The sequence below is a fragment of the Somniosus microcephalus genome, chromosome 14 (genome assembly GCF_052327205.1).
Source record: "Somniosus microcephalus isolate GS21.2 chromosome 14, FLI_Smic_1.0, whole genome shotgun sequence".
Taxonomy (NCBI): domain Eukaryota; kingdom Metazoa; phylum Chordata; class Chondrichthyes; order Squaliformes; family Somniosidae; genus Somniosus; species Somniosus microcephalus.
The window spans coordinates 94,078,290-94,100,192 of record NC_141000.1 but is presented as its reverse complement, the minus strand read 5'-3'; the positions used below and the strand labels follow the sequence as shown (position 1 = coordinate 94,100,192).

Genomic DNA, 21,903 nt, shown 5'->3' with positions numbered 1-21,903 from the left:
AAATAATAAATAGCGCATACAGAAATGTTTTTCAAAATCATTCCTTTTACAACTATTAGTGTGCTAATATGTTTATGCCCAGTATGTAAGCAAGCCAGAAGCAGCAATTATACTTTTTGAGAAGCAATGCTGCACTATCTGGCACGTTTAGAAGTAAAATGATTAAAATTGTTAGAGAACAGCAGTTAATTGAGATAAGGAAACCAAAATGCCATGTATTGTAGCTCCATGATGCATAGTTGGAAGCATTCTCAGTTCTAAGAATTTTGATACTTACTCATTTAAATGAGAAAGATATGATGGGTAGGCTATTAGCCAAATCTGTGTGGATTCATACTGAGGAGTGCCTCTGGTTACTGCATAAGTTTTAGGATGTTCAACAGCAATTAGTGACAAAAGTAGGCTTGAAGTCAGATTAGGAGCAATTTGCGGCTTTTATCTAATTTTCAATGACGTAACTCAATTCATTGGGGTAGATGTGACTGTGGTCGTGTTTTGGGCAGCGGCCAACGGAAAAGGCCGGGTCTCATTAGTATAGGACAGGGGCTGGCGGGCGGAAAGCGAAGCCCCGACTCCAGACTGCCGCAATATTGGGCAGCCCGGTCAGCCTCCAGGCCCAAAGAAGGAAGTAAGGTGAGGTGGTTCGATTTCAGAAAGTGGGGGAAACTCAGTGAGACAGCGGCCTAGGTTCCTTTTTGTGGAGCCCAGAGGAGCACTTCTGCTTCTCCAAGCCCCATTAAAAAAAATACCTTACTTGCTGGGCTCCTCTTTGGCTGGACCGCCAGCCGACATTGTGGCGAATGTGTACAGCGCACGCGCCACCCAGTACTGCCCTAAAATGGCAATCGTGGGCCTACGTACATCATAGCGCCACAGTTTACATATTAACAGGGCCTATCGCATGACTCAGGCCAGCAATCCAGCCGCCCAATAACAGACTCTGGGGAAGATAGTTACGGTCACACAGTTGGCGGGAACTAGGCGGTAAGTCATTCCCCACCATTTCCAAGGTGCTACTATCCTGTTTCCTCAAAAACTCCCCCACTGTATTTATGTTGAACCTTTTCAGTGATGATAACTCATATGAGAAAATCTATTCTTGAGAAAGTTCTATGCACTTTGGAAAAAAAAATCAGAGATGAAAAATCTGCATCAAAGGGATTGCTTCTAAACAGAGTAGGAATGTACAAATGGTTTCTTCATCCTTTGCATCAATTATATATATATATAAACATACAGTTGGAATTTATTACCTTTCATCTCCACATTCCATGCCAACATTCTTATAAACTTTTCCTGTAAAACTGTGCGCCCAAGAGAGAAACACAGATGTAGGGGTTCGAGTATCTATCATTATCTGCGGAGGCTTGTGGAGATCTAGGTTACCTGAAATGGAGGTAAAGGACATGGCATCACCGCATGTTGAACAGAATACAATACACCCTTCATTCTAGATTAAAAATATCATTTAAAATAAATATTTGGATTGTTCAACGATAAAAAATGAATTATTTATGTTTCAGCTTTTAACATAAACAAATCCAAGAGCCTATCATTCAACAATGAGCAAACGATATAAGTATAGGCATTGGCAGGTATGTGTGTGTTGTGTTGCTAGTTTGCAATGGATACAGCAGCAACATCCAATGTGTGGTAATAGGACCCAGGGACCAGATGCAATTCGGATGGGGTGCAGAGCTAGGAGCAAGAAGCTTACGGATTCAGACCCAACATACTAACCGACACTCAAATAAACCAATCAATGCAGCTGCATTGAGTCAAAATTATTTTCCGACAAGTAAGTGCAAGTGAACAGAAGAACGATGCACAGAGGGATCCAGACAGGCAGGGAGAGCGGGATAAGGCATTCCAGGGCAGAGGAGCACAGTGGAGCTTGGAGCACCCACAACAGCAATTTTTCACAGACGAGAGGTAGATAGTGGTATACCACAATGATCAGTGTTGGGACCTCTTTTATCCTCCATCTATATAAATCTTTTAGACATGGACATAGAGGGAATATTAAAATTGCTGATGATAGCAAACTAGGGGGCATGGCAAATTATGAGGAATAATACAAAATAACATAAAGTAGGGACGATTCAGATATGTGGCAAATGCAGTTCAAAGTAGATAAATGTGAATTTGTACATTTTCACAAAGAGACTGTAAATATACTGTAAACAGTAAATTTATTACTGGGTAGAGAGAGCTCAGTGTGTAGATAAACATATTTTTATAAGCAGGATTGCAGATAGGAAAAGCCATAAAAAGGGCAAATGGGGTTCTGGGTTTTGTACATCGTTGCACTGAATACAAAAGTAAAGAGGTGATGAATCTACACAATACACTGGTTAAGCCACAATGGGAGCCATGGTAAAGGTGCAGTGTAGATTAATGTAGATATAGTTGTGAGGAGAGATTTGAAAAGTTAAGGCTGTACTCACTGGAGCAGAGAAAGTTGAGGGTAAATTAATAGAAATGTTCAACATGGTCATACTTGAAACAACACAACTTGCATTTATATAGCACTTTTAATATAAAAAATGTCCCAAACTACTTCACAGAGGCCTCATTAGATGGCAAAGAAATGGATGCTGAACCAAATAAAGAGCTATTCGATGGGCCGCCAATGGGGCCAGAGTCAAAGGAATGGAGCATTTGAAGGGGGTGTTTTGTAGGGCTGGAGGAAGCTAGAGAGATGGGGATGGGCCAAGGCCATGAAGAGATTTGAACACGAGGATGAGAATTTGAAATTTGAGACAATGGAAAGTATGGCGAAATGTGTTAGATTTCTTTCAATTCCTGCCATTAGAAGAAGCCCCAAGTGAAAAACTTAAAATAATGAACAAAATCTTTTCAAAAGTGACAAGTAAATGGTACTGCTTTGATCAGTAAATGCTGTGGTAATTCCAGAAGTGCTCAAAGAGCAACAGTAAGCATTCTGTACCAGATTGGTATTGTTTTAAAATACATTTTAGAATGCATTAAGTTCTCTAAATAAACAGTTATATAAACTTTGGGAATGTTTTTGGTTTGTGGAAGATGAAACATTGCTGTTATTGTAATTTGAGATTTGAAAATTGCAGTCCATTTAGTTCCTCTCAGGAACCACACTTACATAGATACATAGATACATAGAAGATAGGAGCAGGAGTAGGCCATTCGGCCCTTCGTGCCTGCTCCGCCATTTAATGAGATCATGGCTGATCCTTTAATTCAGTATCCCGTCCCCGCCTTCTCTCCGTAACCCTTAACCCCTTTTGCCCGTAGAAATATATCTAATTCCCTCTTAAATATATTTAATGAGTTGGCGTACACTGCCCTCTGTGGCAATGAGTTCCACAGGTTCACCACTCTCTGAGTGAAGAAATTCCCCCTCATCTCTGTCCTAAATGGTTTAGCCCTTATCCTTAAATTATGTCCTCTAGTTCTGTTCTCACCCGCCAAGGGAAACATTCCTTCTGCATCCAGTCTGTCTAGACCTGTCAGAATTTTATACACTTCTATGAGGTCCCCTCTCAATCTTCTAAACTCCAGTGTGTACATCCCTAAACTACATAGTCTCTCCTCATAGGTCATTCCCGCCATTCCTGGTATCAGCCTGGTGAATCGCCGCTGCACCCCCTCCATGGCAAGAACATCCTTCCTCAGATGAGGCGACCAAAACTGTACACAGTACTCGAGGTGTGGTCTCACCAGTGCCCTGTACAGCTGCAGCAAGGTATCCCTGTTCCTGTATTCTAACCCTTTTGCTATGAAGGCCAGCATACCGTTTGCCTTCTTGACCGCCTGTTGCACCTGCATGCTCGCCTTCAGTGACTGGTGTACAAGAACACCCAGGTCTCTCTGTACTTCCCCCTCTCCCAATCTATTGCCATTTAAATAATAATTTGCCCTCCCGTTCCTGCACCCAAGGTGGATAACTTCGCACTTGTCCACATTATAGTGCATCTGCCATTTATCCGCCCAATCGCCCAGTCTGTCCAAATCGCTCTGGAGCTTCCTGGTCTCTTCCTCTGAGCCCACCCCACCTCCTAGTTTAGTGTCGTCTGCAAATTTGGAAATGCTGCATCCGACTCCCTGATCCAGGTCATTAATGTAAATTGTGAACAGCTGGGGGCCCAGGACAGATCCCTGTGGTACCCCACTTGTTACTGCCTGCCATTCAGAAAATGAGCCGTTTATTCCAACTCTCTGTTTTCTATCTGACAGCCAGTTCCCTATCCACGCCAAAACTTTCCCCTTTATCCCATGAGCCTCAATTTTCCATGCTAATCTTTTATGTGGGACCTTATCGAAGGCCTTTTGGAAGTCCAGGTACACCACATCTACTGGCTCTCCCCCATCTATTCTACCAGTTACTCCCTCAAAAAATTCCAATAGATTAGTCAAGCACGATTTACCCTTTGTAAATCCATGTTGACTCTGTCCTATCCTGTCCCCATTTGCTAAGTGCTCCGCTATTTCATCCTTAATGATGGACTCCAGCATTTTGCCCACAACTGATGTAAGGCTTACAGGTCTGTAATTACCTGCTTTTTCCCTACCCCCCTTTTTGAATAGTGGGGTAACGTTAGCTACCCTCCAATCCATCGGCACTGTTCCCGAGTCTAATGAATTCTGAAAAATCATCCTTAGTGCATCCGCTATCTCTAGGGCCACCTCCTTCAGTACCCTAGGATGCATGTTATCAGGCCCTGGGGATTTGTCCACCTTCAATCCCTTTAGCTTCCTTAACACCATATCCTTAGAGATATTGATTTGCGTCAGTTCCTCCTTTGCCAATGTCCCTATTTTTCCCGATATCCCAGGGAGGTTTTTTGTGTCTTCCTTCGTAAAGACTGACCCAAAGTATGCATTTAGTTGATCTGCCATTTCCTTATTTCCCATTATATATTCCCCCGTATCTGACTGCAATGGACCAACTTTGGTTTTCACCAGTCTTTTCCTTTTGATATATTTATAAAAGCTTTTGGAGTTAGTTTTTATATTTTCCGCCAGCTTATTTTCGTAAGCTATTTTGCCCCTCTTGATCATGCCCTTTGCCCTCCTTTGCTCTATCTTAAACTGTTCCCAATCTTCCGCTCTGGCGCTTTTTTTGGCTATTTTATACGCCCTATCTTTGGATTTTATGCTGTCTCTAATTTCCCCTGTTGTAGGCAGAACATACACGATCAGCCTAATTATAAAGATTATAAGCTGAATGCTACAGAATATATGTTGCGAACAGCAAAACACTAATAATTCTTTTCCAATTTTAACATTACATTTAATAAAATTACTACAGCTAGGGGAACAATTATTGAAAGCCACAGCCCGGAAATAACTGTCAGCGACGTTAACATACAAATATTCAAAATCTAATCCCTCTTCAGCTGTGTACAAACGTCACAATGCTAGTTACAACACTGATCATAATGAACAGCAAATGCAATTCAGTGTATGACCCAACAAAGGAAGATGTTAAGCAACAGAACGATCGATCACTTCTCTCACGGGGAATCAAAGAAAGAAAGGCAAGAGCCACTTTCCAACCCAAGGCCCAAACAGAACATGTGACCGCAGAAATATGAAACAAAAGCAGAGGAGGTGAGCAATGTGAGTCCAGAGAGAGTGTATTCTAAATTCAAGCACTTCACAAATACAAAGACTACTAATGTTGGAAAAAAGTCATCATCTGACAGCTTTCTCGTTACTCACTGGCACATGTTGGAGACTGACAAGTGAATAAAGGATGCACAAAGCATGCCATAATAAAGCAAAGCTGTGTCGGAAGTAAATCCAATAATGTTTTAATAAAATGAATATGAAGAGCTATATTTACCATTTCAAACCTGTATTGCTCAAAATGTTTTAGCAAGTTGGTAATGAACAACAAATTAAACTTGATATTGAAGCACGTGAATTTCACGGGTATCATTCAAACTTGAGCAAACTTGAAATATTTGAGAGTTAGCTTTGATTTTATGTAAATCTGAGACACGCTTAATTATGTACGGTGGAGATCTGTCTCTACCATACTTTGTGTATGTGTGCAAGCTTGTATAAATGTGGCAAAGAAAGAAAGAGGGTATTGTATAAAATGAACAGAATGTGCAACAATTTCAATTTTAGACATAACTGAGTAAGATATAAAATTCTGAAACCTTTGCATTTTTTCCCCAAGGCAGCATTGTTCTGCTCAGTTACTGGATGAACCGCTATGAGATATTTGGGGTTGAACTCTGAAAACAAAGAAAAGAAATGAACGCAAGTAAGTACAACAGTATCACAATAGTTAATTGACAAAGTGAATGCGTATTAATCAGTAATATCAGAATCCACTGGGAATTTGCTTTGTTCTGTTAAAATTACATCTGAATGTCATAATTGAAACTCCTTTCAAATTAGCAGTCCAGGATTGTAAAGTGGTAGAGCACTGATTGATTGTCCCAACTTTCTATGCTCCTTTTCATTGGCTCTGGGGTTTGGATGGCCCACAGAGGATTAGACACTCAATTAACCTCTGATTTAAATCTAGCTCCAAAAGATGAAATAAAATGTCCTTTCTCCAGTAGCCAATAAGGAGTCTACCTCCAAGGGCTAATTCACAATTTCATGCTCACGGAGTGGCCCCAGCCCAGAGCAAATGATTTATGGACTCTGTTCACCATCCCCTGCCATGCCAGCTGCACTGTTGGGAGAGTTTCCCTTTGCCTCAAAAATGGCCACTTTCCTCTCCATCACCTCCTCCACCAGGGCCGCAAGGCTCTCTTCAGTGAAAGGGGCAGTTCTCAATGCTCTCCCAGGCATGTTTTCTACCTAACAAGCAGCCTTTACTCAAAACTGTGCAGAAGTCCTTTATGTACAGTCCTTTAGGAGTTGCTGCACATTCATGGGGCATAAGAAAATTATTCAAATTAGCAGAATCCAGTGGGATGGGTCACAATGCAAAAAGCGTGGGTACACACATGAATGCTGACAGTGCAGGCTGTTTCTTGGCTCAATTAGCTCTCTAGTACCAACTTAGCTTGGCAATACAGAACCTCCTACTTAGATTCAAAATGTCCAAACTCATAACTTTGACTTCTGATTTGACAATAATTAAGAACAATGAGCCAATGAGATCAGCAGATTTTCACATTATTTGTCAGGGCATAAGTGAAATGATTTAAATATCATCAATACTAGTCCCAGTAGATAAAAGTCCACAGCACCAACCTGCCCTTAACGTAACATTAATTAGCAGTACTTTGGACATCTCACTTCAGTGAACATACAATATTCAGCATAATAAGTGACAATATTACAGTAATATTATAATAAGGAGGGGAAGGCTGGTGTTTTGAGATGGAGGCATGTGGCTGGCACATTTTATCTGCAGATAATCTGAGTTTATTTAACCAGAGTAATTAAGGTTAATACTGGATATAAAGAAAGAACATATATTTTTCCTAAGTGCAGGAATTTTCTAGATCAGTATGTTGAGGAACAACTAGGGAACAGGCTATTTTAGATCTAGTACTGTGCAACGAGAAAGGGTTAATTAATAACCTTGTAGTAAAGGGGCCTGTAGGGAAGAGTGACCATAATATGACAGAATTTTATATTGAGTCTGAAAGTGACTTTGTTAAATCCGAAACTAGGGTCTTAAATCTAAACAAAGCAAACTACGTAGGTATGAGGTTAGCTAAGGTAGATTGGGAAACTAAATTCAAAGGTATGACAGTGGATGAGCAATGGCTAGCATTTTAAGAATTAATACATAATTTACAACAATTTTACATTCCGTTAAGGCACAAAAACTCCACAGGAAAAGTGGTCCAACCATGGCGAACAAGAGAAGTTAAAGGTAGTATTAGAACAAAGGAAGAGGCTTCTAATGCTGCCAAAAAGAGTAGTAAGCCTGAGGATTGGGAGGATTTTAGAATTCAGCAAAGGAGGTCCAAGAAATTTAAAAAGAAAGGGAAAACAGAATATGAGAGTAAACTAGTGAGAGATATAAAAACAGACTGTAAAAGCTTCTATAGGTATATAAAAAGGAAAAGATTAGCAAAAATAAATGTGGGTCCCTTACAGGCTGAGACAAGAGAAATTATAATGGGGAATAAGGAAATGGCTGAGAAATTAAACAAATAGTTTGTGTCTGTCTTCACGGAAGAAGACGCAAAAAACTTCCTGGAAATTGTGGAGAACCAAGGGTCTAGCGAGATGAGGAACTGAAAGAAATTAGTATTAGTCAAAAAGTAGTACAGGTAGACTATCCTTTATCCGAACTTCCGAAAACTGAAAACCTCTAAAAACCGAAAGTTTTTTCGTTCAGCGTAAGTCGTGCGCACGACATGACCAGAGTGGCGCACGACTTATGCTGAGCAGGGCAGAGGGTCACAGAGTTCCTTCCTGGGTAGGAGATTGCAGGCCGAGCCGGGCAGTGTGAAGGAGGTACCGGGAGAGTGAACCCAACAATACTGCGGCCCGTCCGATAGCTGCAGCGGCCCGTCCGATATTCTTTTCTCCCCCCCCCCGACCCGACCCGAACCGCGGCCCGTCCGATATTCTTTTCTCCCCCACCCGACCCCCGACCCGAACCGCGGCCCGTCCGATATTCTTTTCTCCCCCCCCCCCCCCACCCGACCCGATCCCCGACCTGATTTGCGGGCCAGCTTAGTAGGAGTCAGCCGATATCCGGCTTTCCAGAGAAGCAGGAAGGGGAATGAGACACGGAACAGTCGCAAGAGGTAGCCTGAACTTTTAAAATTTATATTAAATACAAATTTCCCAGTCTTATAATAATACCTTCTGAAATCCGAAAAATTCCAAAAACCGAAACGCAGCTGGTCCCAAGGCTTTCGGATAAGGGATAGTGTACCTGTACTGGAGAAATTAATGGGACTGAAAGCCGATAAATCCCCTGGACCTGATGGCCTACATCTTAAGGTTTTGAAAGAGTTGGCTATAGAGATAGTGGATGCATTGGTTGTCATTTTCCAAAATTTCATAGATTCTAGAACAGTTCCCGTGGATTGGAAGGTAGCAAATATAACCCCACTATTTAAGAAAGGAGGGAGAGAGAAAACGGGGAACTACAGACCAGGTAGCCTGACATCAGTAGTAGGGAAAATGCTAGAATTTATTATTAAGGACGTGGTAACAGGGCACTTAGAAAATAATAATAGGATTGGGCAGAGTCAACACGGATTTATGAAAGGGAAATCGTGTTTGACAAATCTATTAGAGTTTTTTGAGGTTGTAACTACCAGAATAGATAAGGGGGAACCAGTGGGTGTGGTGTATTTGGATTTTCAGAAGGCATTCGATAAGGTGCCACACAAGAGGTTATTATACAAAATTAGAGTTCATGGGGTTGGGGGCAATATACTAGCTTGGATTGAGGATTGGTTAATGGACAAAAAATAGAGAGTAGGAATAAACAGGTCATTTTTGGGTTGGCATGCTGTAACTAGTGGGGTACCGCAAGGATCAGTGCTTGGGCCTCAGCTATTCCCAATCTACATCAATGATTTGGATGAGGGGACCAAATGTAAAATATCCAAGTTTGCTGATGATACAAAGCTGGGTGGGAATGTAAGTTCTGAGGAGGATGCAAGGAGACTTCAAGGGGATATAGACAGGCTAAGTGAGTGGGCAAGAACATGGCAAATGGAATATAATGTGGAGAAATGTGAAGTTATCCACTTTGGTAAGAAAAATAGAAAAGCAGAGTATTTTTTAAATGGTGAGAGTTTGGGAAATGTTGGTGTTTAGAGGGACCTGGGTGTCCTTGTACACGAATCACTGAAAATTAACATGCAGGTACAGCAAGCAATTAGGAAAGCAAATGGTATGTTGGCCTTTATTACAAGAGGATTTGAGTATAAGAGTAAAGATGTCTTACTGCAATTATATAGGGCCCTGGTGAGACCACACCTGGAGTATTGTGTACAGTTTTGGTCTCTTTACCTAAGGAAGGATATACTTGCTATACTGGGAGTGTAATGAAGGTTCACCAGACTGGTTCCTGGGATGGGGGGATTGTCCTATGAGGAGAGATTGAGTAGGCTAGGCCTATATTCTCCAGAGTTTAGAGGAATGAGAGGTAATCTAATTGAAACATACAAAATTCTTACAGGGCTTGACAGGGTAGATGCAGGGTGGATGTTTCCCCTGGCTGGGGAGTCTAGAACCAGGGGTCACAGTCTCAGAATAAGGGGTCGGCCATTTAGGACTGAGATGAGGAGAAATTTCTTCACTCAGAGGGTGGTGAATCTTTGGAATTCTCTACCCCAGAGGGCTGTAGAGGCTCAGTCGTTGAGTATATTCAAGACAGAGATCGATAGATTTTTGAATATTAAGGGAATCAAGGGATATGGGGATAGTGCAGGAAAGTGGAGATGAGGTAGAAGATCAGCCATGATCTTATTGAATGGCGGAGCAGGCTCGAAGGGCCAAATGGCCTACTCCTGCTCTTATTTCTTATGTTCTTACAGCACATGGGATGATAGTTATTAAAGAATAAAAGTTAATTGAAGTCATCTTGTAAATTCTGTAGAATCACAGTCTCTCTATTATTAACATTAACATCCGTATTGTCCAGACTGTTGGACAATTATGGTAGATCTAGGGTGGGTGAGAGCAGGAATTGTGATGGGGAATCATTCATCCAGCTGCCCAACATCTGCAACCACTTTCAGAAGTGATAGTGGATGAAGAGTATGCATATGTAAATCATATATGGAAAGATATCATAGGACGTATTTGCTATCATTAATACCTTAGCAATGCAGAGCCACAGGAATGCCATTGTGTTCCAGGCCTCCAGCATTGCTAAGGAGCTGGGCGGCATGTTCCAAAATAGAAGGGCCCCCTTGCCTATTGCGCTAGGAAAGGCAGCAAAATGGCCACTTTCATCTGCACCACCTCCTGAAAAGTTAAATCTTTGCCTGTTCTACTACCTCTGTCCCCACCCCCCAGGAAAATACATCAGGGCACAAAGTGGGACAGAATGCCCCACCTATTTTTCTTTACCAGCCGCCCAATTTATGCCACAACAACGGGCACCCGGCAGTGGAAAGTCCAGGGCAACAAGTCTTATTTCGAGGTTGTTCAGCAGAGCCAAATCAGAAGAATCACAGGTTAATATGAATTGCAAAACTCTTGACTGGTTCCTGGGCAGATTTTATCCTGCTGAAGAAAATCACTTGACTGCAGAAATTTAAAAGCTGAAATGGAAAATTCTCAAAAGTTAAATGAAACCCTGGTAAATAATACCATAGATAGTAGCCCTGGAGAGAGGAAATTGTATATGGATTTTAAGATGTTTAGTAATGAACTTCAATGGTTGCAGGAAAACTATTACAGTAAACTCTTGTTTAAACGGCACTTAATCATCCGGAATACTTTAATAACCGGCAGAATAGATAACTGGTAATCTTGTCGAATCCGTCCAGCACTCGTTTTGCTGAGTCCGAGTCTCCCATGGTGGCCGAGTTAGTCAGTGGTTTTTATTTTTGTTTGTGTTAAAAATTGCCTTGGTAGGTATACCTCTCTGTTATCCAGAATTTTTCATCAACCGGCACCATCCTGGTCCCATAGGTGCCGGATAAGAAAGAGTTTACTGTATGTACATTTATGTAGTTACGCTGTGTTACATGGTGTTTACAGCACAGAAACAGGCCAATCGGCCCAACAGGTCCATGCCAGTGTTTATGCTCCACATGAGCCTTCTCCCACCCTTCTTCATCTAACCCCTATCAAGATCCTTCTATTCCTTTCTCCCTCATGTGTTTATCTAGTTTCCTCTTAAATACATATATGCTAGTCACCTCAACCACTTATTGTGGTAGCAAGTGCTAACAGATCATTAATGGTGAATGGGTAAATGGAATGGTACGTACTACAATTCAGGACACCTCAGATATCCACGCTGAATTACCTATTCAAGGTATTGCTTTGAATGAATAGCTGGATTCCTCAAAGATAAGTTATTTAACTCAGGTTAAATTATCCAGTTACCAGGTTCTACAATAAGTAGATAGAATATTAAGGAAAGGTCTGGAGAAAACAAAGTAAAATAGCAGTGTACATTTTCATGAAGTATATAGACCAAAGGAGGAGACCAAAAATAGGTTTTTCACTGTTCACCAGCCTGATAAGGGACAATGGGATAGATTCTGATTGGACGCGATTGTGTAAAATTGGGGATAGCGAATCGGTAGCTCGTTTTATATCTCTGCCAATTTGTATTTCCATTGAAGTCCGCTGGGTCTGCTCTGCTCAGGATTCTTCAGCGGGTGCCAAAATTTAAAAGAAAACCATTTTGAAACCTTACTGTGGAGTCAGAGGTGCAGGAGTGCTCCCCCAACTCCACAGTGCTTGCATTCGGCCTCTCTCCCATTGTCGCGCCATCTCCCCTCCTGGGGCTTACACTAAGGCTGCTACCAACGAGGCAAACGGGCCAACATTTATCAATTTAAAGTGGGAGAGCTGTCTGGGGAAGCAGGACATGCATTAGTAGCTCGCCCAAATTATGCAAATGAGGCTCAATTTCAGGCCGGTTTTGGGCCTTCTAGTTCTGGTGCATACTGGCGGCATGACGCTGGTTATGTGCTCAAGAACGGGCTGTAACCAATTTTTACCCCATTGTGTATAGTTTTGGGCAATCCATTATAGGAACAATATAAAAACAATGGAAGAACGGCAGTGCAAATTCACTGGGATGTCACCAAGGATAAGAGGTTACAATTATGAAGACAAACTTGAGAAGTTAGGCATTTTTTTTACTTGATCTGAGAAGAGTAAGGGGTGACCAAATAGAGGACATCAAGGTTATGAAGAGTTAGGATGAAGTAAAATCTTTAGGGGGAAGAATTCAGTATCGCCCCATTTGGGGCGCCATTATCGTCCGTGCGCAAAGTTTAGCGCCTGGCGCTAATTATCGCCTCTGACGGCAAACTTGGCTTTTATCGTCCCTGGAGGTGATTGGAGCGCTAAATCAGGCACTTCACACCTGTCAAGAGGCGCGAGGCGCTACCTCAGAGTGCTGGTGAAGCAAGGAAGGGCAAATCAAAATGAACCTGCAAAGTGCTGCTCAGTACCCAAAACCCCTTCACACAGCGTTGAATCTCTCCAGAAGTCTCTCTCTCGCTCTCTCTCTCTCTCAGAATGCGTGGTGCAAAAATGTCACCAACAGAAAAAGGCAGGAAGCGGTCACCTTTAAATAACGCTCCCCCAGGCCCTTTCTGACTGCAAAACGCTCCCCTCAACCTGTCGTTGCTAGCGGCAGGCGGTAAGGCAGGGGGCGCCACTCAATATCCGGTCCCGGGCGTTACCGGTGCGTTGCGCACTCGACTGACGTCACGATCTGCCGGCGCAGGAGATCGTGGCGGTAGTGTTTAGCGCCGCCACAAAATGTCTAGTTAATTTTGCAAGCGGCGCAAATATCGCCGTGCCCGGGCGCTAGTTGCTTTGCGCCCAATTAGCGTTCTCTTAAGGCGCTAACGGGAGACGCAAACAACTGAATTTTTTCCCCCTTAGTGATTAGTTGTTTCCATTTGTCAGTGAAATAGTAACGAGAAGTAGTGGTCGGAATTTTCAGAGGTAAGAACGGGTGGGTTGGAGGCGTGGGGGGGTTGGTGGAAGTGAAAATTGTACAAATGTAAAACCCGACCCCAACCCGCCTCCACCCCGCGACTCGGCCTCTTGGTCAAGGATCGGACCCCCACCCCCCCCCAAACCATCCCGAGCCCAGCAATTACCTTGTCCTGTGGGCTCCTGGTCCACGTTCCCCACCCGACTGGAAGTCAGCCTGTCAATCAGGCTGACTCCCGGGCAGGCAACCCGCCCTTTACGTCGCACACATGCTGTGGAGTTAAAATGCCACAGAGTGCCGGGAAACCCAAAATCCTGGGTTTCCCGCCATCTCCCGGGTCCCCCTGCACCGTGCGGGTGGGACCTGGGAAAATCCAGCCCAGTATATTTAAGGTAATGATAAAAAGAACTAAAAGGTAGGGGGTTAGAAAAAAATATTTGCTCAGAGGGTGATTAGAAGGTGAAATTAACTGCTACCAGTCATTGTTGAAGGGAATGAGATAGTTGCTTGAAAAAGAGGAATATTGAAAGGTATAAGCAGCAAGCAGGGAAGTGGGATTAGGGTAGGTGGCTCATGTGGAGAAAAACACTGGCACAGACATGATGGGCAGAATGACCTGTTTCTGTGTTGTGACATTCTATAGTTCTGTGACCCCAGTTGGTGACTTGTAGTGCTAAACAAGAAATTATTTGATTAACACTGACCAGAATCATTTTATTTAGGATTTGTACCCCCATCAAATAGGGGAGACATTTAATCTTATCAGCTAGGCCAGACTCAAATTCAAAGTCCCAGAGGTAATGTAACAGCATTCTATCTCACAGCACTACCCAGTTGACTAACCTTGATTACAAGAGCGAGTCAATTAGCTCAGAATTGGAGCTTGGTAGCAAAACTGAACCAAATTATGTAGAATAGTTGTATGTAGGGAAGGTGTGTGGTAGTGTATTGGTACTCTAACATAAAGCACCATGGAGTGCTGATGCACAGGCTTAATGTCCAACTCTGATGATTTTCCAATGTCAGCCACGTCATTGGGTTGAGGTAAACAGAGATTATTTTCTTCCTCACAGGGAGAGAAAATTGGAGACATAGCTATCATGAAGCTTCTTTTGCCCACCTCCAAATAGCTGTCATGAGTAGCATTAGAGGAGGCGTTGGAGCAAGTCTCCTTGTAGGGTACAGTAGCATAATGGTTATGTTACTGGACTAGTAATCCCGAGGCCTGGACTAATTATCCAGAGACATGAGTTCAAATCCCACCAGCTGGGGAATTTAAAGCTAGTATCAGTAATGGGGACCATGTAACTATCGGATTGTTGTAAAAACCCATCTGGTTCACTAATGTCCTTTAGGGAAGGAAATCTGCCGTCCTTACCCGGACTGGCCTATATGTGACTCCAAACCCACAGCAATGTGGTTGACTCTTAACAGCCCTCTGAAATGGCCTAGCAAGCCACTTAGTTAAGGGCAATTAGGGATGGGCAATAAATGCTAGCCTTGCCTGTGAATGAATAAAAATCTCCTGCATAACCTATCAACTGTGGGTGATACAGGGTAAGTACCTTAAAAAATTGTGTTCGGTGTTCTATTCACTGTTGTGTGACGCCTATATGTACATGATTTTATGACTATTTCCTCTGTTCAGAGTATTCCTTAGTTATTTATGTAGGTCACATGCTGACACACAATTTTAAGTATATGAATTGTGGTTTAATGATGCAATTGAGGATCCTGTACAAAGCTAACACTCGATGACATCCATTCCATTACTTTAATGAGAATTAAGTCATTGGGCAAGCTTTGCACAGGAACTGTGAATTTGTGGTAATATTATTGGCTCATAAATTCTAGCAGGATTTGGCAACTGAAGTTGGCTAACTGAGTAATATGTTGACTCCACCACTAGGATTCAGTTCAGTTTAAACTCTCAGATCCATTTCTTGGCTCAGTAGCTGGTATGAGTTATGAAGGAGGTGACACATTGGATATTCTCACAAGTGTTTCCGCTGTAGACCGCAATGCGTGAAGTACATGGGGACATTAGAACACTTTCACACTTGCAAAGATAGCAAGAACTTCATTTTTGTCATGCAAGTCACTGTTATATGTTCTGCATTTGTTTAATAAATATCAGTGCTGTTGCTGAAGTGATAACCTTTAATAAACCCTAGGTAAGATAAAAGGACTAAAGTTGTCTAAGAAGTTAAAGGGGGAGAAATTCGGTATCGCCACGTTTGGGGCGCAATTATCGGCCGGGCGCAAAGTTTAGCGCCTGGCGCTAATTATCGCCTCCGACTGCAACTTGGCTTCTATCGCCCCTGGAGGTGATTGGAGCATTAAATCAGGCGCTACACACCTCTCTTAAGGTGCTAACGCCGAGGAACGAGGCGCTAACTCAGAGCGCTGGTGAAGCTCATGTGATGCCAGTCAGCAATGGAACACAGACATACTGTTCTTAAAGGGGAGGGTCGATTTTGCTCTCCATCCACACCCTGCTCATTGCAGCCTTGAATCTCGGCCTGGAGAGACCTGTACATCAAATCTGCTGGAAAGAACAATGGAGAGGCCCAGGGAAAGAGCTCAGAGTGCAGCCCCATAGTCTCTTCTAAATCAATGCAAGGAAGGTCAAATCAAAATGAACCTGCAAAGTGCTGCTCAGTACCCAAAACTCCTTCACACAGCGTTGAATCTCTCCAGAAGTCTCTCTCTCTCAGAATGCGTGGTGCAAAATGTCGCCGGCAAAAAAAGGCAGGAAGTGGTCGCCTTTAAATAGCGCTCCCCCAGTCCCTTCCCGACTGCAAAACGCTCCCCTCAACCTGTCGTTGCTAGCGGCAGGTGGTAAGGCAGGGGGCGCCACTCAATATCCGGTCCGGGGCACTACCGGGGTGTTGCACGCTCGACTGCCATCACGATCTGCGGGCACAGGAGATCGTGCCGGTAGTGTTTAACACCGCTGCAAAATGTTGGGTCAATTTCGCGAGCGGCGCAAATATCACCGCGCCCGAGCGCTAGTTGCTTTGCGCCCCATTAGTGCCCTCATAGGGCACTAATAGGAGGCGCAAAGCAACTGAATTTTTCCCCAAAAGATTTTTCACCAAAATGCAAAACTCATGTGACAAATATTGAAGCGCTTTAATGTTTGTATATTTTAGTTTAGCAATAATGTAAATATTATAGCATAACTATTTTGTCTCAATCTAATGTAATACATATCAATCTATTTATTAATTACTAGCTGGAGTGCCCGGCGGTGCTGAGGCTTTTTTGAGGGCATGTTGTTGTTGGAAGAGAGAGAGAGAGTGACTGGGGGGAAGAGAGAGAGTGACTGGGGGAAGAGAGAGAGCGACTGGGGGAAGAGAGAGAGCGACTGGGGGAAGAGAGAGAGCGACTGGGGGGAAGAGAGAGAGCGACTGGGGGGAAGACAGAGAGCGACGGGGGGGAAGAGAGAGAGCGACTGGGGCGAAGAGAGAGAGCGACTGGGGGGGAAGAGAGAGCGACTGGGGGAAGAAATAGAGCGACGGGGGGAAGAGAGAGAGCGACTGGGGGAGAAGAGAGAGCGACTGGGGGAGATAAGAGAGAGAGAGACTGGGGGAGAAGAGAGAGAGAGAGACTGGGGAGAGAGTGATGTGCCTCAATAATTCCGAGACTCGATGTTAGCGAAACAAAACAAGGCTTTTATTAACTTAGAAAGTAACACATAAGAGAGAGAGGTATCTTCCTTCTGGAGACTGAGGCCAGACTGAGCTAGCTTACAAAAGGGGCCAGGTATGGGCGGAGCCCTACACACACAGCACATTCCAGCACATTCCAATAAACAATACAATGAGGACTGGGGGAAGGGAAATGACACTGAAACCGACCACAGTCACAGGCAGTGATGAATGGAATATTTCATCACAGAGAGAGAGAGAGACTGGGGGGAGAGAGAGAGAGAGACTGGGGGAGAGAGAGAGAGAGACTGGGGGGGGGGGGGAGAGAGAGAGAGAGACTGGGGGGAGAGAGAGAGAGAGAGACAGGGGGAGAGAGAGAGAGAGACTGGGGGGAGAGAGAGAGAGAGACTGGGGGGGGAGAGAGAGAGAGAGACTGGGGGGAGAGAGAGAGAGACTGGGGAGAGAGAGAGACTGGGGGAGAGAGAGAGAGACTGGGGGAGAGAGAGAGAGACTGGGGAGAGAGAGAGAGACTGGGGGAGAGAGAGAGAGACTGGGGGAGAGAGAGAGAGACTGGGGGAGAGAGAGAGAGACTGGGGGAGAGAGAGAGAGAGAGAGAGAGAGACTGGGGAGAGAGAGAGAGAGAGAGACTGGGGGAGAGAGAGAGAGAGAGACTGGGGGAGAGAGAGAGAGAGACTGGGGGAGAGAGAGAGAGAGAGAGAGACTGGGGGAGAGAGAGAGAGACTGGGGGAGAGAGAGAGAGAGACTGGGGGAGAGAGAGAGACTGGGGGAGAGAGAGAGAGAGAGACTGGGGGAGAGAGAGAGAGAGAGTGGGGAGAGAGACTGGGGGAGAGAGAGAGAGACTGGGGGGAGAGAGAGACTGGTGGGGGAGAGAGACTGGGGGGAGAGAGACTGGGGGGGGAGAGAGAGACTGGGGGGAGAGAGAGACTGGGGGAGAGAGAGACTGGGGGCAGAGAGAGACTGGGGGCAGAGAGAGAGGGAGGGGGAGGGAGGAGAGAGGGAGGGGGAGGGAGGGAGGGAGGGAAGGGAGGGGGAGGGGGCAGAGAGAGGGGAGAGAGAGGGTGAGGGAGGGGGCAGGGAGAGAGGGGGCGGGCAGAGAGGGGGAGGAGGGGCGGGGAGAGAGGGGGAGGGAGGGGGCGGGGAGAAGGGGGAAGGTAGGGGGAGAGAGAGAGGGGGAGGGAAGGGGGGAGAGAGAGAGGGGGAGAGAGAGAGGGGGAGGGAGGGGGGAGAGAGAGAGGGGGAGGGAGGGGGAGAGAGAGAGGGAGAGGAGGGGGGAGAGAGAGGGGGAGGGAGGGGGAGAGAGAGAGGGGGAGGGAGGGGGGAGAGAGAGAGGGGGAGGGAGGGGGAGAGAGAGAGGGGGAGGGAAAGGGGGAGAGAGAGAGGGGGAGGGAGGGGGAGAGAGAGGGGGAGGGAGGGGAGAGAGAGAGGGGGAGGGAGGGGGAGAGAGAGGGGGAGGGAGGGGGAGAGAGAAAGGGGGAGGGAGGGGGAGAGAGAAAGGGGGAGGGAGGGGGAGAGAGAAAGGGGGAGGGAGGGGGAGAGAGAGAGGGGAGGAGGGAGAGAGAGAGGGGGAGGGGGGAGGGGAGAGAGGGGAGGGTGGGGGAGCGAGAGAGGGGGAGGGAGGGGGAGCGAGAGAGGAGGGGGGAGAGAGAGAGGGGGAGGGAGGGGGGAGAGAGAGAGGGGAGGGAGGGGGGAGAGAGAGAGGGGGGAGAGAGAGAGGGGGGAGGGAGGGGGGAAGAGAAGGAGAGAGGGGGAGGGAGGGGAGAGAGAGAGAGAGGGGGAGCGAGGGGGAGAGAGAGAGAGGAGGAGGGAGGGGGAGAGAGAGGGGGAGGGAGGGGGGAGAGAGGGGGGAGAGAGAGCGGGGAGGGATGGGAGGGACGGGGAGAGAGGGAGGGGGGAGAGAGAGAGGGGAGGGAGGGGGGAGAGAGAGGGGGAGGGAGGGGGGAGAGAGAGAGAGGTGGAGGGAGGGGGGAGAGAGAGAGGGGGAGGGAGGGGTAGAGAGAGAGAGAGAGGGGGAGGGAGGGGGGAGAGAGAGAGGGGGAGGGAGGGGGGGAGGGAGGGGGGAGAGGGAGAGGGGGGAGAGAGCGAGTGGGAGAGAGAGAGGGGAGGAGGGGGGAGAGAGAGGGGAGAGAGAGAGGGGGAGGGAGGGGGAGAGGGAGGCGGAGAGGGAGAGAGGGGGAGGGAAGGGGGAGAGAGAGAGGGGGAGGGAAGGGGGAGAGAGAGAGAGGGGGAGGAAGGGGGAGAGAGAGAGGGGGAGGGAGGGGGGAGAGAGAGAGGGGGAGGGAGGGGGGAGAGAGAGAGGGGGAGGGAGGGGGGAGAGAGAGAGGGTGAGGCAGGGGGGAGAGAGTGGGAGGGAGGGGGAGAGAGAGAGAGGGGGCGGGAGGGGAGAGAGAGAGGGGGAGGGAGGGGAGAGAGAGAGGGGGAGGGAGGGGGGGAGAGTGAGAGGGGGAGGAGGGGGGAGAGAGAGAGGGTGCGGCAGGGGGGAGAGAGAGAGGGGGAGAGAGAGAGGGGGAGAGAGAGAGGGTGAGGCAGGGGGAGAGAGAGGGAGAGGGGGGAGGGGGGAGAGAGGGGAGAGAGGAGGGAGGGGGGAGGGGGAGAGGGGGGAGAGGAGAGGGGGAGGAGGGAGGGAGGGGAGGGAGGGGAGGGGGGGAGAGGAGGGGGAGGGGGAGGGGACGGGGGAGAGGGAGGAGAGAAAGGATAGCAAACTGAGAAAAACCTTGACATGTACAGACTTAGTGAACATAGCCTGGCCATCGAAATGGCAGACACAGGCAGACCCGGCTGCCAAGAGAGGACAGGATATGCTCTCACTGCAGTCAGGGAGTGGTGGAGACAGAGATGCACTTCCTCACAGCTTGTGGAAAATATCAGGGCATAAGGGAGAATTTCTACCCAAAATTCACAAAAATATGCCCTGAATTCAGAAATTTGAATGACGACCAAAAACTCCCATACCTACTAGGGGAACAGAGAAATTGTGTAACCCTAGTGGCACACTATGTTACAGCTTGCCATAAACAGAGGGACAACCATTAAATCTAAGAAAAGAGTATATACAAATTATATGAATGTATATTTATACACTCAGGGATATATCTGTTTATACACTGTATGGATAGATCTGCCTTTATGTGTTCAACCATAAATGTTTTTCGATGCTTTGGCAACATAAGATGTACCTTGTCATGCCAATAAAGCGATTTGAATTGAATTGAATTGAAATTGAGAGACAGAGGGAAGGAGAGAGGGTGAGTGGCCCGCGGCCGCAATTGGTGCCAAGTCCCGGGAACGGGCATGAGCCGGCTTGAGGCTGTGAGAGACGGCCGGGCCGGTTGCCGGGGTAACCCTTCCCCCCCTTCCCGAGCCCCGTCCCCCGCCCTCCCGAGCGGATAATGAGCGGAATTTTGAACGTTTTTTGGATACCATCGGCAGAATTTTTGTCCGACCAAAAGTAAATATGCCTATGAGAGTCCCCTAATGATAAGCTTTCTTTTGATATAACATATGTGTAGGCACGCTTTATAACTTTTGATTGTATAGCCGGACAGAGAGACAGACAGAGAGACAGACAGAGAGACAGACAGAGAGACAGACAGAGAGACCTTGGCCTAGAAATTGAGTTTTGGCGCAGCCAGGGCTTTAGCGCCGGAAGTTAGTGCCGGATCTAAGTCGCGCTGGTCGGGCCCAAAATTCAATAGTTCTGCGCCCAAACGGCTGCCGGCGCTGCTGAGAGCTGTTTGCGCCTGAAAACTGGCGCTACGCACTGAATTTCGGCGCTATTCCGGCGCTGCGGCTCCCGCTGCGGTGCGGCAGGTTCGGGAAGTGCAGGCCTCCTCCTTCCCTTAAGGAGGAGCTGGCTGCACCCGGCCGCGGCCCGCGAAAATCTTTTTAAAAATGAGCCCGGCACCTCGGACAAGTGCCGGGCTTGCTTCTGTTCCGGGGGGGGGGGGGGGAAGTCCGGGGAGGGAGCTGCGGCCAGGCGGCCGGCGGGAAGCGGCCCGGCCGCCGCGGGGCCTTTAATGCGCCGGCGCAAAGTCATGTAAGACTCTGTTGCCAGAGTCTTAGTTGCGGCTGCCATGGGCGAGGCAGCCGCAACTGAATTTCGGCGCTGGGGCCCGTCGGCATGGCAACCGGGACGCTGCGCACACCGATGACGTCATCGGTGCCGGCGCAGCGCTACCGGTGCAACGCCGCTTTAGGGCCCCAGGGAATTTTTGAACTGGCCATAACTCTGGCGCTAGTCCCTCTAGCGCCTCAAAAGCGGCGCTAAGGCAACTCAATTTCTAGGCCCTACTGTTTTATATATATAGATATTATGAATGATCATTGGTGCTTTTTTATGTTTACTTATTTATTCATATCTTTTTGAATCAGCGGGTCCAATTTGCATTGGTAGCTGAAAGAATTTAAATTGTTGCTCAAAATGTATGATTTGGATTCAGAATTTACTAGCGCTTTAAGAAATAGGAGATCAACCACCGTCATTTCGCCAATTTACAAGGGGGGGTTGAATTGAACCAATTAATGTCAAAAGATAAGGCATAAATGTAAAGTTACACTTCAAATATTCATCTTACATTTTAATCCTTAAGCCATTAACACACCCTTAATAGAAGTGGTTGCTAGGGATTTGCTATTTGTTATGAATTTGCTGCACACATGTCC

General features: G+C 46.5%; 1 protein-coding gene across 16 annotated transcripts in view; it reads right to left on the bottom strand.

The window, feature by feature from the left end:
• The window catches only part of abi3bpa (ABI family, member 3 (NESH) binding protein a), a 365,809-nt gene that overhangs the window by 288,802 nt on the left and 55,104 nt on the right, over positions 1 to 21,903 (bottom strand). For all 16 annotated transcript variants that reach the window (XM_086006969.1, XM_086006965.1, XM_086006953.1 and 13 more), the window contains exons 3-4: positions 6,150 to 6,227; positions 1,254 to 1,386 (exon numbers count right to left, since the gene is read on the bottom strand). In XM_086006969.1, coding sequence (XP_085863095.1) covers positions 1,254 to 1,386; positions 6,150 to 6,227 — 211 coding nt within the window. The remainder of the gene's footprint in view (positions 1 to 1,253; positions 1,387 to 6,149; positions 6,228 to 21,903) is intronic.